At 33.7% G+C, this 15,612-nt stretch overlaps 1 protein-coding gene across 2 annotated transcripts in view; it reads right to left on the bottom strand.

Annotated features, from left to right (window-relative positions):
- Positions 1 to 15,612, bottom strand: part of LOC118194085 (PDF receptor-like) — a 583,685-nt gene that overhangs the window by 5,211 nt on the left and 562,862 nt on the right. For both annotated transcript variants that reach the window (XM_085813435.1, XM_085813434.1), the window contains exons 9-10: positions 5,523 to 5,658; positions 1,068 to 1,109 (exon numbers count right to left, since the gene is read on the bottom strand). In XM_085813435.1, the coding sequence (XP_085669561.1) occupies positions 1,068 to 1,109; positions 5,523 to 5,658 (178 nt within the window). The remainder of the gene's footprint in view (positions 1 to 1,067; positions 1,110 to 5,522; positions 5,659 to 15,612) is intronic.

Raw genomic sequence — 15,612 nt, 5'->3', positions numbered from 1 at the left:
AGTTTCTGCTTACAAGATTTGCAATATAAAAGCGGAATAGCAAATTTTCATTACATACTGTTGCGTGCATACGAGTTCGTAATAGATTGAATGTAAACAGAACAGATGATAACCTGATAAAATTTATTTTCCCAAAAGAAACACTTCACACTTCTGGAACTCTCCACAAAAATACTCCTATACGTCTTCACCGTATCACAGAGTAAAAAATGTAGTTGCACTTCAAACAACTAGTTAAACGCAACGCGATGCAAAGGGCATCTAAAAGGCGAAGCTCTCACTGATATTTCAACACTCCGAATTCAGCTCTAAGCAAACAACTACTACGAAACTGATGCTCTCTCCGGTTTTATATCATTTTTCGCCGGTCGCTGAGAAATCTCTAGTACTCCTCGAAATTACTGGAAGACATATGGGGTCGGATACGATTACAATTACATAAAGGATCAATTTTAGTTATTCATTTACAATACCCATTACAGTTATACACGGACCGTACCCGCATATCGTCAAGATGTTGCGACTTTTGGAGATTTCTCGCCAAATTTGGCGATAAAAATTAGTCGCCCAAACCGTCGCGAGCTTCGGGATATCTCGCCAGTCATTTACTGAAAGTTAAAGAGACTTGCCCCTGTACTTTTATTTTTCCGACAAAGCTTCGCCTCTTTAGATTTCCTATTACATATTACCAAACAAAATTCCCATATAATTTTATTAAAATCATTTATATATGTATAAAATTCGTAAAAATGTTATTAACAGCAAAGGTGTTTCTCAGCTTTAGTTCTTAACCTTTTCCCGTGGGCTATAGGGGCCAATTTTGAACGTTTTATGGCCATTTAGTCACTTATTTTAAATGAAAGGAACAGAAAAACAAATCGACAGGGTCTTGCACTTCCTAATCCATATTAAAGAGTAAATTTTACATCTCCATAGTTTACTGAAATTTCTTGAGACACATTTAAAGTAGTGAAAGTGCGGGACATATATGTCCCAGCCCCCTGGAAAAGGGGGTATATATATATAAAGTTCAGTCTCATAATAACATAAAGAAAATGTTTGTTTACCTCAGAATTCAAGAAGCAATACAACACAGCGACGAAAAGGCCCTGAAATTAAAAAAAATAGTTTTCAATACGAAAGAAAAATATTGAACTAGAAGGAATATAATATTGGTAAACAATAAAATGTACAAAGTAATATTTATCAAGTGGAATAAATACTTGTAGATGCTAGGCGAATATATCAAACAAGGCTTAATATAATTCACAGGTGATTTATTTTAGAGGTTGCCTTAGATGATATGTTTAAATTAATCAAATTTTAATTTGCACTTAATAAAAAGTTCAATAAATTCGATTTTAAGTTGCTGCTTAGAAAATAAAACTAAAGAAAACAAGGACCGGCTTGAAAGACTTAGCAATGCTTAAAAAAATAGTCATACTCACCTAATATTTGTTTTAGAAACAACTTTTATGGCAAACTTTCGAAATTTCTGTGCTACATTGCTAATATATGGGTTACACTCGAAGTTCTCAAAAATATCTGCCAAAAATTAAAAGGCAGGTAGAAGAGACTTGATTTTATACTTTTACCCAAATTTACAATGACAGTTTATGCCAGCTGAACGTTTTTATCGTTCGCTCAACAGTGCTCTGTACCACCGGCCAGGCATTTTACATACCACACCATACTGGCCAGGCATTTTACACAGGCTGTTCGCATATTTTTAGACGATTTTCATTGTATTTACAGAAATATTTTACCTAAAATTTCTGTATTTTAAATGCTCTACTTGATAACACTTATTCTTCACTGTCTTTCTTCAGCGTAAATTCCAAGAAAATGCCGCATTTAAAGTATCGGAAAAGGTATTTTCTCTCATTCCTCTTGAACCGCTTTCCGCAGTCCAAGGAAGGTTGTGGGTCAACGTTTGGACAATCCGCTGTTTAAAAGTCCAAAAGTGCAAAATCTGTGAGTGACACTGTAGAGACATCAGGTTATTTTTGAAACACGAACAAGTGAAAAATGAGCAACGCCTTCGCCGGGAGTCGAACCACGGACCTTTGGAATACGCGCCCAGCATGCAGACCAGTACACCACGAAGGTACGCTAAGAAGGCGGGAGGAATACATTATATATTCCCCCGTTTTATAGGGCAACTGGGGTTTTAGGGGACTCAATCGTCAAATCCTGGGTGTTGAGAACCCTCATCCACTACTCTTTTAGTTCGGGCGCCACTGTAGAGACATTAAATATTTTTCTGAAAAGCAGGAAAAATGAAAAATGTGCAACGCCTTCGCCGGGAATCGAACCACGGACCTCTGGACCAATACATGCCCAGCGTGCAGACCACTACACCACGAAGGCATGCTAAGAAGGCTGGAGAAATATCTTATAACAAATCAGGAGATTTTATAGGGATATCAATACCCGTTTACCTTGATACCCGTTTTTTTCTTCCATTTAGGGGTCACTCACTTTATTTTTTACTTGCCGTTATATGAAAAAGTCTTTTCGAAACTTTCCTTAGATTCTTTGAAGCATATTATAAGACATTTTTCTCCTCTATGATCATAATAATAGGATCGTTTTTATTGCAGTCTTAAATACACCCAAGATTTGTCCATTGTGACAATATTTTTCCATTTTTATCCTGATAAATGTTTCTCATAAAGAACTCTGCAGCTGGTTCTGGGTTCGGCGTTATGTTGTGGAGAAAGACGATGCACATTATACTTTTTGCTTTTTTAAGGTTAAGATCAGCATTAATCACTTTGTTTGTAGTTGGCACTGGGCATTTTAATGATTTTGAAACTGCCTTTTGACTTCGTGTACTTTCTTTTAACATTAAATAGTTTACCTTTGCAACATTTGAAACATTCCGTTTTTTACCTTGGATATGGATTAGGGACAAATTTCCCACTTGAAACCAAACTTTGTCGTTTTTTTTTTTTTTTTCTCCACAATATTACCTATCCCAGCTTCAGATATCGAAAAACCATGGCTTTCACAGGGATTTTTAATAAATGGATGCCAATAATTTTCTTCGGAAGGAGCACATAGCCTTCCATCCATTGGTTCTTCAGAAGCATCATTCTGCATGAAAACAAAACTATCAAGTATCAGATGATAATTTATAATTTCAAAAATTATAGTCACAGTTAAAAAAAATTTCAAAGCAGACAATTTTTTTGCGCGAAACAAATGCGCGAACAACATCTGTGTATACATTCCATTACAAATTATAGTTGATCCGTTCTCTTACATTTTTGCCAGATATTTAGCGAGTACCCTATGTATTAACTATCTTAAATCACTCGATACTGGCCAGATATTTTACACAGCTGCATTTCTCGCAGCATAAAACAGGTAAAATAACATGCTAGAATGTCAATCCCTCATAGTAAACAGCAAAAACTTTCAATTTTTTTTTAAATTTTAAATCTGAATAAACATGCCAATGATTCTGTTATTTATTTCTGTACACTTTGTCATATCAGGTTTCAAATTAATACTTTTATTAAAATTTTAAAAATTAATATACCAATAATATTTGCCATTTCCGTCTTGTAGTAGTATTTAAGAAGCAATGGACCTTCATAGGGTCCTACTACTCAGACATATCCAACTAAATTATTTTTAAACACATTTTATGTTCACATTAGAAACGTAAAATCTGAATGTAAGATCTGAAATTACAGTAAAAATCATAGATTTACCAGAACTTCAAATTTCATGTAATTTTCTCACGTATCAACAAAATTCTTTCCTTAATTCTTAAAGAATTTATTCCTGACTTTAATTCTTGGAGAATGATGGCATATCTTGTTGTGTAGTTTGAGATATATCAACCAAACAAAAACAGCGTTAGAATTTTGCATCAAGAAACACGAATCTGATATCCGAAAAGGAGAAATAAAGAAAAATCTTCGATAGCTTATCATAATTAAAAATTTAATCACAATTTTGACTTGGGTTCTGAGAAAATTATGCATAAAACTTCTCCACTTAGTAATTTAGATTCTGTTGAATTTTTTCCCATTCGCAAAAATTTATCATTTCTAGTTATCAGGTTCAGTGTTCCTCCTTACTTGCTTTGGGAACATTAACTGTCCTGACTCGGAACAGGGAGCTTACTAAAGCTATGTTCAATAAATTTGGGAAGTAGACAAAACACACAGGAAGGGTATAGGAAACCCTTTATTTTTCTCTCTTTACAATGATTTCCGGACTTCGGAATACAGAGACCAACCACTTGTGGTCTGAACGTAAGAATATAAAAATATTAACTAAACTCTAACTAGACTTAACTTTGGATTAATCAAACAAGTGCCTACTCCAAGATTGGCCGTATATTAGCAAAAAGCCGTATGTAGTACAGAGAACTGTTAACACTACGATACGTTTAAAATTATCAAGAGAATTAAACCTCTGGCCTTGAAGGCAACCAGCAACCGAGTAAAACTGCTATGGCAAGCGGCCTGCTCCTAATCACTCCTTCCTCTCTCTTGCTTGGCAAAAAGCCACAACTTAAGTACTTGGCGTTCGCAAGACAAATTTGCATAAATAAGTTAAAGCTTTTAATTCTGGCCGGAAGTAGAAAATAAGAAGTGATAGTAAAGATTTAAAATAAAATAAACGTTAGTAAAACTTAAGATCCTTACATAGTTAATGACATCAATTCTAATCTAATTCTTTTAACGCTTTTAGAACTCTAAAGCTTAAAGTTTCTGCGTTTCACTAATGTTTTCTTCGACAGATGGCGTTACTTTTTTTTTTTTTTCGGTTTACTATGCACGTCCAGTACTTTCGATATAAGTCGTCACTCTTTCCCTTTTTTTAGAATATTTCTCTCCTGAAAAGGAGAGATCTGTTTATGGTCGCCCTCGAACCCAGATTTACGCAAAAAAAAGTTTACTGTTTTGCCTAATTGTGTACATTTTCTACTGCTACTGAGAATTTATTTTATTTCTGTGTTCTTAGAGTTACAAATAATGAAGGGAAGATCGAATAATTCAGCATCTACGGAAAAAAATTAAATCCAGAGGGAAGATTTCCACCAACTTAGAGAATAAAAACAGATTTCTTCTGCTTCTGTTAAATCTCTTGATTATTTAACCTTAACCTGTCTGTACAATCTAAAGGAAGCTTTTTTTGTTAATTTACTTTCTTGGATGGACAAGATGAATGTTCTTGAAATGCATGTTTAAAGAATTAAAAAAAAAAAAAAAAAAAAAAAAAAAAAAGGAAAAATTTCAAGAATTAGTATTTTTTGGCAAAGTCCGCTTTAACTGAATTTTATGCGAACAAATCAGAAGTCACTAAATCCCTGTATAAATTTTCTAGGGTAGATTACACGGGGATAGAAATACATTTGTAAATACGGTGCCTAGAAACTAGTACATGTATACAATTTAGACTGTAAAGCACAACGGTTATATTAATACAATTTCGCTTTGAAAAGCTATTTTGTAAGGTAATATTCTTGAATGGATAGATTTAATCAGAAACTGACTCACTTGCGAGGACTGGAGGACTGCGTTGACGAGCATGTAGATGTGTTCTAAGTTGGCCTCATCTCTCGGATTGATACAGAAAAGGAGATGCGTTATGCCCAGAAGTGGGAACAGAAGAGCAGTAGCCTTCATAGCCTTCCTAAAAGAAGAAATAAATTGGTACACTATTTGTTAATTTTCAAAAACGATTTTTGTATTGATTCCAATAATTTCTTCTCAAGGATGAGACAGACAGAAGAATGAAAAAATAAAGTTCTTGATTTAAAAACCTCCCCTGCCCATCACCTGCCATTACACGACTATTTATGAGAGTGATCTTAATAGATAATTATGTTCTCTAAAATGAAGGCCTTCAGAGAAAATCAGAATTTTCTGGAATAAAACCTATCTAACATGTAGCGTTTTTAAAGAAGTTTTATAGCATTTAAAGAGTTTTCTGACAGAAAATTATTTAAAAGTCGCAGTTAACATCTTCTTTGCGGTGCCGAAAAATCCAGTTTCAAAATCTAATCCAGTTTCTGCACTCCAGGATTTTAAGTGATCCCATGCCACACAGATACTATACACTTACAAACATCCGTTTATTTTCCGAGATTCGAGGAGCGGCCATAAGTGCTGCAGTCAACGTCGCTAACTAATATAACGATTAGGGCGGCAACGCTGTTGACATTTGGACGTCAATGAGGACAAGTTTCTTCTTTCAGTATTGAAATAAGTTATCATATTTTATTCAGTAAGGTCTTTAAAACTGTCGCCAAATAAATTTTTCGCCAAATGTCATTAATCTCTCATCCCCAATTGAAAATTAACCAATTTTTAGTTTGTCTCTACGAATTTTATTAAGGGAGTTCTATATGTTTAAAGCGCCTTCAAAGAATTACTGATTAGATAAATGACCATAGAAACATAAAGAGCGATAATAATAAATTTTATGACTCCATAAAAGCGAATAAAAAGCCGTTCATTATGTTTCTATAGTCTGAACCTTTGAAACAGACACCTCAAGGCATTTTAGACATTTTCAAATTTGGTTTTGTAACACATGTATTCATCTTTATACAATGTTTGATTTGAGACTGTAGTTGAAGTCAGCCTTCCTTCGAGCGCTTTTTACGAAGCGAAACGTGCTAAACGGAAATCAAGTTGGGGAAAAAGAAATAGAAGACTCTCTTATGCAGCTGTCCTTACCATGGTTACGAGCGGATGAAAATGATCCTGATGTGCCTGTTCAAACGAAACAGGCTACGAAAGATTTTCATTCACAGAGTTTAAAAAACGTGAATAATATATTCCAAACAAATTTAGAAATAAATAGACACAAATACATTTTAGTAAGAATCGGATTTTAAAATTACAGGCAAGAATTTTAAATACAAAAAAATTACATTTTGTATAATTCGCAGACTTCTGAAGGATTTGTGAATAAAAGCAAAGAAGACGACTGTATGAAATCTAACAGAAAAAAAAAAGTCTATTTATATAACACAGGAATAAATCATTGCTGAAAAGACGAGAAAAATCCTTCATTCATTTCATGGAAGAAATGTTCTAATATTTCTGAGTGAAAGGTACGTTTATAACAGCAATGGGAATACAACGCCTTGTGCACAAATGACTTGCTTTCGATTTGTTAGCGACTGAAATGTGGATGTTAAATAACAGACTTCGGATGAGCAATTTTTGGTAGTTTATTTCCTTTTTTTGCAATTCAGCAATTTTCATAAAACGAGTCTATTTAATACGAATAAAAAACGGTTAAAAATCTGAAAGCTTTCGGATTTTATGTTATGTCCAAAGAGGCGTATTTTAACGATTTGTGTGATATTTGTTTTTATTAAATATCATGTTAATTTGTTGTTTTATTAAATATCAATATCACACTTAAACCACATAAAATTCAATTCAACAGTAATATCACAAAATACTTATAAACAGCATATCTTTAGAATTTCTGAAAAACAGTCTAGTACGCTGGAGATAAAAATGTTTTTTTTTTTTCCCGTAGAGTGTTGCTACTATAAATTAATTAAAACCTAAAACTAAAAAACTAAGGAATTTGAAGTACAGAAACAGTAATACTGAATGAATATAAAAGTGGTGGCTAAAATTGTGGACACTTTTGGAAATTTTTATGTTTTTGAACTTTGTATGTTTATAGAAAATGTTTACGTTTCGCAAAATGCAAACTTGTATATATCATTTTAAAGAGAATTTATTACTGAATTCAATACAAAACACAAAACTCAATTATTTGCAATACAAGAAAGGTTATATGTACTTTAATATAAATAAAAAACACAGTTTTGAAGTGGTTTTTTAATGTCTAGCTTTCCTGGCCAATCACTGTTCTTGTTCTGAGAACCAATCAAATGTTAGTAACTGCCAGTAGAAGCTGACATCATGTTTACACTTGAAACAATTCATTATTTTGCTTTGTTCTGTAGGAGGAGGACCTGTTTCTTATACGCTGAAATTACAAGTAGGAACTTTTGTAAAAATTTTTAATATTTAGTCAAGAAGCAATGACATCAAATAAAAGAGTAGATTGGACACCTAGAAAGAGAAGTAATATTATTGTGTTACGAGAAAGTTGTCTTTCCTATGCTGAAATTGCAAGACAGCTGGGTGGTTCAGTGACTACATCTGGAGTCCGAAAGTTTTGTTTACAATATCAAGAGACAAATTCAATCAAAAACAAAGAAGGAAAAGGCCGAAAAAGGTGCACCACATCTATTGATGACAGAAGAATAAAAAGACTATGTCTCCAAGATAGAAAAATGTCATCAGCGGCCATCAAAAGTGATCTGAATGATGCTGGTGTTTCTGTCAGTTCAAGAACAATCAGGAGAAGATTAACAGATGTTGGACTGAGCGGTAGAATTCCACGAAAAAAGGCTTATCTTAATTTTCAGCAACGAAAAAATGACTACTGTGGGCAAAGGAACACATTAATTGGACAGATGATCAGTAGTCAGAAGTTATATGGAGTGATGAAACTAAGATATCGTTATTCGGTAGTGATGCACGAAAATATGTAAGACTTAGAATAGGAGAAGAGCTACATCCTGACTGCATTCAAGCAACTGTGAAGAACCCAGTTAGTGTTATGATTTGGTCATGCATGTCAGCAGATGATATTGGTCGCCTTCATGTCATCGATGGGACATTGAATGCCAGAAAAAACATTGACACTATTCTAGAACTAAAACTTCTACCTTCCATCAGAGATCTCTTTCCGAACGATGCTTCGTTTATTTTTCAACAGGATTCTGTTCCTTGCTACACGGCCAAAATATCGAAAGAGTGGTTTCGTACAAAGAGCATTAAATTGTTGTCATGGCCAGGAAACAGTCCTGACCTCAATCCTATCGAAAATTTGTGGCACCGTTTGTAAACTCTTGTCCGAATGAGGCGCCCATCAAATAAAAGGGAACTAATTGAGGCTATAATTGTTTCCTGGCATCATGTAATAACGAAAGAAGAGTTTAAAACTCTTGTCAGATCAATGAAACGTCGATTTGAAGCTGTATATCAAAAATAAAGCGTACCCTACTAAGTACTGATAACTCACTGCAATCATCACTATCTAATGTATATCGATAACTATTATTGTTTAACTTTTTTGTATTGCAAACAATTGAATTTTGTGTTTTGTATTGAATTCAGTAATAAATTCTGTTTAAAATGATATATACAAGTTTGCATTTTGTGAAACGTAACGTTTTCTATAAGCATACAATGTTCAAAAACGTAAAAATTTCCAAAAGTGTCCACAATTTTGGCCCCCACTGTATATATTTTCTTTTGCCTGATATTGCAGATTTCTCTAGACCATTACTTCTACACATATGATGCATTTTATTGATTTCTCCTTATAATGCATTAAGAAAACCAACATGTTTGAAAATATCTACTGTCGTTAAGTCACAATTATTCATTTGAATTACTACGATGACCCATTTTTATACTACGGTGATTTGTTAATGACAAAATTCAAGTCTTTAATGGGCATTCAAACAATTTTATTATCTGAGATTGATTTAAAAGGTATTTTTGAATTTTAGTTCATTTTTAGAACCATTCTGTAAATAAAAAATCCACTTTATTATAAACAGAGCAACTAACTAAATAGCATTCGATGTACAGACAAATCAATAAAGAAACGAATATTTGTTCATGGATAAGTAATTTAAAGATAAATATAGGAAGATAAATTAAAAACACTCGAATATATTTATTGAATGCATTTAACTTATGGATAAATAAAAACATGCGACGGAATGGCCTATATCCTAAATCAGTTTTCTTCAAACTTTGTCATTTCGGAAAATCCTTAAAATTGTAACGTTTTTGGAACCCCTAAAACTATAATTTTCTTTTGTGGAACCCATAAAACTAAGATTTTCTTCGGTGGAACTCTAAAAACTATACTTTCGCAGAACCACTGAAACTCTAATATTTTAAGGGGATCTCAAATAACTACAATTTTTTGGACCCCCTAAAACTATAATCTTCTTTCGTGGAAGCTTTGGAACTACAATTTTTACGGAACTTCTGAAACTATAATTTTCTTTTTTTGGGAGGGGGACCCATAAAACTATAATTTCTTTTGTGGAAATCTTAAAGTAATAATTTTCTTTTGTAGAAGAACTGAAACTCTAATTTTTTGTGGAACCCTTAAAAGTACAATTTTTTGAAACAGATAAAATTTTTATTTTTTTTAGTGGGACCTATGAAACTACATTATCTTTGTGGAACAATTGAAACTATAATTTACTTTGTGGAACCATTGAAAATCTAATTTTTTGTGGAATCCCTAAAACAATAATTTTCTTTGAAAAACCCTGAAACTATAATTTTCTTTTGCGGAACTCTTAGAACTATACGTTTCTATTTTGAAACCATTGATTCTATAGTGAAACCACTGATGTTTTGTGGAATTCCTAAAATTACAATTTTTGGAAACCTTGAAACTACAGTTTTCATTGTAGAACGCCTAAAACTATAATTTTCTTTTGTGTAACACTTAAAGCTTTAATTTTCTTTTATGAAAAAATAAAACTATAATTTTCTTTTATGGGGCATATAAAACTTTAATTTGCTTTTGTGAAACCATTGAAACTCTATTTTTTTCTGAAAGCCCTAAAACTACAGTTTTTTTTTTTTTTTTTTTTTTTAACTCCTAAAACTATACATGTTTTTGCAGATCTACTACCGTTCTCAGTAAAATATACGTCAGGAAAATTTTGAAAATGTATCAATGTTGTATGCATTTTATGTGCAAAATGGAACAGAAAATCTTTATTTCGTTATAATTGTAACTCATAAAATCGAAATACATCCACATTATTTTAGATAACAATACTAGAAAAAGGAAAATTACTATTTAATTAATTATTTTAAGTGGTTATTATTGCTGTGTACGTGGTTATTAGAATATTATTTCATATTTTTATTTTTATTTGAGAAACCTAGAAGTGTTGATTGTAATCTCATAAAACACAGTTTGAACACTTTCCCCAACAGCAGAGTCCACAAAACACAATCTGAGCACTGGACTAAGCCGTCCAGACGGGACAGTGGCTCGTGACTCTGACTGTGGTATCTAAGGTTCTGGGTTCGATCCCGGGGAAGGTATGGATGTTTGTAAATGGATAGTGCCTGTGCGACATAGGGGTACTCTAAGTATGCTGCGAGACGAAAATCCTCCTGAGAGGTTGGTTGTAGGGGTAGAAGGGTGGGAGGCCCTCGGACCCGTGCCTTCCTCCGAGTGCTCTTTTCCAAAATCAGGGGCGTAAGTGAACTAAAGAAGGGCTGTTACCTATATGGTGCTCAACGACACTCGCATATGACTATTTGACACGATGACTGTCGTGGGTTTTTGCTGACCGTTGTCGGACAATTGAGAGTGATAAGAACAACAACACTGCACTAAATAAACTCATGGCTTAACAACACCAAAATTTCGAGTATATATGTTTATAGCAAATAATTTCTGTGTGTGTGTGATTATGGCAAAGCCTCGAGGGTTATTTGCCTAAGGGGAGAGATTTTCGGAAACTGGCTCGTATACACATTACACATGGGGAAAACCACGAAAACGTCCATGCAACCGACCCGTTCGCGGGATTCGAACCTCGGACCGAACTACCAGTGTTCAGCGACTTTACCGCTCGGCCGCTGGTAGGGCAAACAATTTGTATCTTTTATATAACAGATGACGTAAGTAACAAACATAAAGACTGATTTTCAATTTTATATATTATTAAGACTTAGCAGAGAATTTAGGGTAGTAGGTTTTGTGCGAGTTAATTCTATTATAACGAAGTGTTCAATGCAAATCTGTTGCAAATCTGTGTTTTATGAGATAACATTCAACACTTCTAGGTTTCTCAAATAAAAATAAAAATTTGAAATAATATTCTAATAACCACGTACACAGCAATAATAACCACTTAAAATAATTAATTAAATAATAATCATTTTTCTGGTATTGTTACCTAAAATAATGTGGATATATTTCGATTTTTTGAGTTAAAATTATAACGAAATAACGATTTTCTGTTACATTTTTTACACAAAATGCATACAACATTGATACATTTTCAAAGTTTTTCCGACGTATATTTTACTGAGAACGGTAGTAGATCTGCAAAAATATGCTTAATTTTAGGAGTTTTGTTGTTTGACTTCTGAATAAGTATTTGTTCGGCGTGTTATTGTGTCTTAATTATTAGAAGAAGCAGCTAAATTCGTACTTAGAAGTAAATATAGACTATACCCGTTTCGTAAACTTGTTTTAAAATAATATGAAGGATAAAACTCGAAACACTAAAGAAATAACGCTAACTTCGCAGTTGCTAACTACCAACAGCAATGCTTTGTGAGATACGCTATTTCTCGATCCCATTGCTTCCATTGCTTTGGCCAACATCAGCATAATTGGAACGTAATCCATTCAATTCAGTTGAGAAAACTTTATGCAGCAGATTTGCATTACGACGTTTTGCAGATTGCAGAAGAAATAAAAATATGGTAAAACTCAGATTTCTGAAAAATGTTTCCAGAAACCTAAACTTCAAGACTGCGCGTAAGAAGTTTTAAAATAAGAAGATGACATAGAAAAATAATGATGAAATTTAAGAATATACGTGCATAAACTCATATCTAATATTATGAGTTTAAAAGTTCTTCTATTACGCCCTCATTTATTTTAGTTAAAAAATGCTCTTCAAAGTTTTTTCAGGAAATATAATTCCTTTTTCTTTTAGTAGAATAATAATTCTGGATATAATAACAAACGAAATTTCAGTACAAACAAATTCCATGTTCTGCGCTGATTTTAGAATAACAAGTATCGTACATAAGAATAAAATGATCATTTTGCGTTTAATTTAAGGAAGCAAATTAAATGAGAAAAGAACGATATTTTTAAAAAAACTTTGAAGTGATTTGAGCTTTATTTTCGGTCTAGAGAAGCAGACTGTAATTTGAGATAAAATTCTTTTTGATATTAGAATAAATGCATAAAAGCAGTTTGACCGTGAATTAAAAAAAATGCCCGAATTTCTACTGTTTTAGCCTGAAATTTAAAAGTAAAGTCCATTTTGGGAAGACCTGCCTGAAAATAATGCAAAAAACGGACATTTTTAAGACTATTTTTACATGATTAATTTACAGTATTCTGAAGGAAATATCAAATTAAATTTTTCAAGGCTTTCCCCTGAGTTCTATCAGAGTCAGAAGAGCTCAGCGGAGTTCGAATGAGCTATGTTTAATTAGAAGATTACAAAAACCATTTACAACTTTCATCCAGAACTATCAGGGTTTTAATGAATACGGAACATTCCATAAAGAGCATTTATCATTCATGTAAAACGTTTAATGTAAAATGAAAGATTAGTGTCAGCTTATCTGGAGCTTCACGCATGTGTTTCCATACATGATACGAAATGGACTTTGTTTCTTGCTTGGCAATTTTTTATTCATCTCAACAGAATTGAAATAGTCTTTAGAATATGGAATAAAATAATACAGTAATGTACAGAGACGCCAGTTTTCTTAGAAGGAATGATTTTGCTGAAGAGGTCCTTGGCAAATCTTACTAATATAGAGGGTGTACCGTAAATGTTGCGACAAACTTCTAGGGCAAATAGGGCACATCATAAGGATTAAGAATTGCATAGGTACCTATACCCGGAAATGTCAGGGGAAAGTGGTAGCAGCGGTAGAAGATGGGAAAAGAAGCAAGAGTGATTAATTTGAAACATTTATTGGACATGAATACAAATGGTGTACGACAGCTTGATTGTTATAACAGATGCGAGAAGTTTACACCATCAGACGCCAAACATGCCTGACACCGACGGACCATTTGAATGGCGAGAATTATTTGATCTTTCTGGGGTAGGTTCTTCCCGATTTGCTTGACGATGTTCCACCAAATATGAGTAGCAACATGTGATTCCACCATGATGGGGCTCCTGCTCATTATGGACTGGATGTTCGTAGCCATTTGAACAGATCATTCCCGCATCATTGGATTGGGCGTGCCTTGATTTCTTTTTGTGGGAAGCCATCAAAAGTGTCGTGTATCACGATCCTGTTGTGTCTGAAATGAATCTCGTGGGAAGACTCACCTGCTACAATCAAAGAATCTCCCGGTGTGTTTGAACATGTCCGGCAGCAAATGGTCCGTCGGTGTCAGGCATGTTTGCCGTCTGATTGCGCAAACATCGAGCATCTGTTGAATATTCAAGCTGTCATACACCACTTGTATTCATGTCCAATAAATGTTTCAAATTAATCACTCTTGCTTCTTTTCCCATCTTCTACCGCTGCTACCACTTTCCCCTGACATTTCCGGGTATAGGTACCTATGCAATTCTTAATCCTTATGATGTGCCCTATTTGCCCTAGAAGTTTGTCGCAACATTTACGGTACACCCTGTATATTAGTAAGATTTGCCAAGGACCTCTTAAGCAAAATCATTCCTTCTAAGAAAACTGGCGTCTCTGTACATTACTGTATTATTTTATTCCATATTCTAAAGACTATTTCAATTCTGTTGAGATGAATAAAAAATTGCCAAGCAAGAAACAAAGTCCATTTCGTGTCATGTATGGAAACACATGCGTGAAGCTCCAGATAAGCTGACACTAATCTTTCATTTTACATTAAACGTTTTACATGAATGATAAATGCTCTTTATGGAATGTTCCGTATTCATTAAAACCCTGATAGTTCTGGATGAAAGCTGTAAATGGTTTTTGTAATCTTCTAATTCCTATGCAATTCTTAATCATTATGATGTGCCCTACCTCCCCTAAAAGTTTGTCGCACCATTTACGGTACACCCTGTATAGTGTTACGAAATGCCCAGCTGCGGTAAGATAGCTTCCCCGCAAAGCGGGTTTAGGGTTGCCAAAAAGTGTAAAGAAAAGGCAGGGTTGCCAGATTTGGCGCAAAAGAGCCCATTTGGCGATATGCCATAGACGGCTTGAGAACATTGCAAAACGAATTCTCACCGAATGAGCTATGTTTAATTAGAAGATTACAAAAACCATTTACAACTTTCATCCAGAACTATCAGGGTTTTAATGAATACGGAACATTCCATAAAGAGCATTTATCATTCATGTAAAACGTTTAATGTAAAATGAAAGATTAGTGTCAGCTTATCTGGAGCTTCACGCATGTGTTTCCATACATGATACGAAATGGACTTTGTTTCTTGCTTGGCAATTTTTTATTCATCTCAACAGAATTGAAATAGTCTTTAGAATATGGAATAAAATAATACAGTAATGTACAGAGACACCAGTTTTCTTAGAAGGAATGATTTTGCTGAAGAGGTCCTTGGCAAATCTTACTAATATACAGGGTGTACCGTAAATGTTGCGACAAACTTCTAGGGCAACATTGTTCTTCTGTTGCTCAACATTGTTGGTCCGAAAATCACACTTTCAATTTTTCTGCTGCCAAAATTATTCAAAAAACATCTTCCATTGGAGAACTGGATTTTCTAGAGGCATTTCACATTCATAAAAATCTTTCTGTTCTAGTAAACGATCCTAATTCCAATCCAAATTT

Source organism: Stegodyphus dumicola, chromosome 3 (assembly GCF_044657685.1).
Source record: "Stegodyphus dumicola isolate Sdum_Otavi_A_Nest chromosome 3, ASM4465768v1".
In the NCBI taxonomy this organism is placed as follows: Eukaryota; Metazoa; Arthropoda; class Arachnida; order Araneae; family Eresidae; genus Stegodyphus; species Stegodyphus dumicola.
The sequence above is the reverse complement of the archived record's forward strand: the minus strand, read 5'-3'. Positions and strand labels throughout refer to the sequence as shown.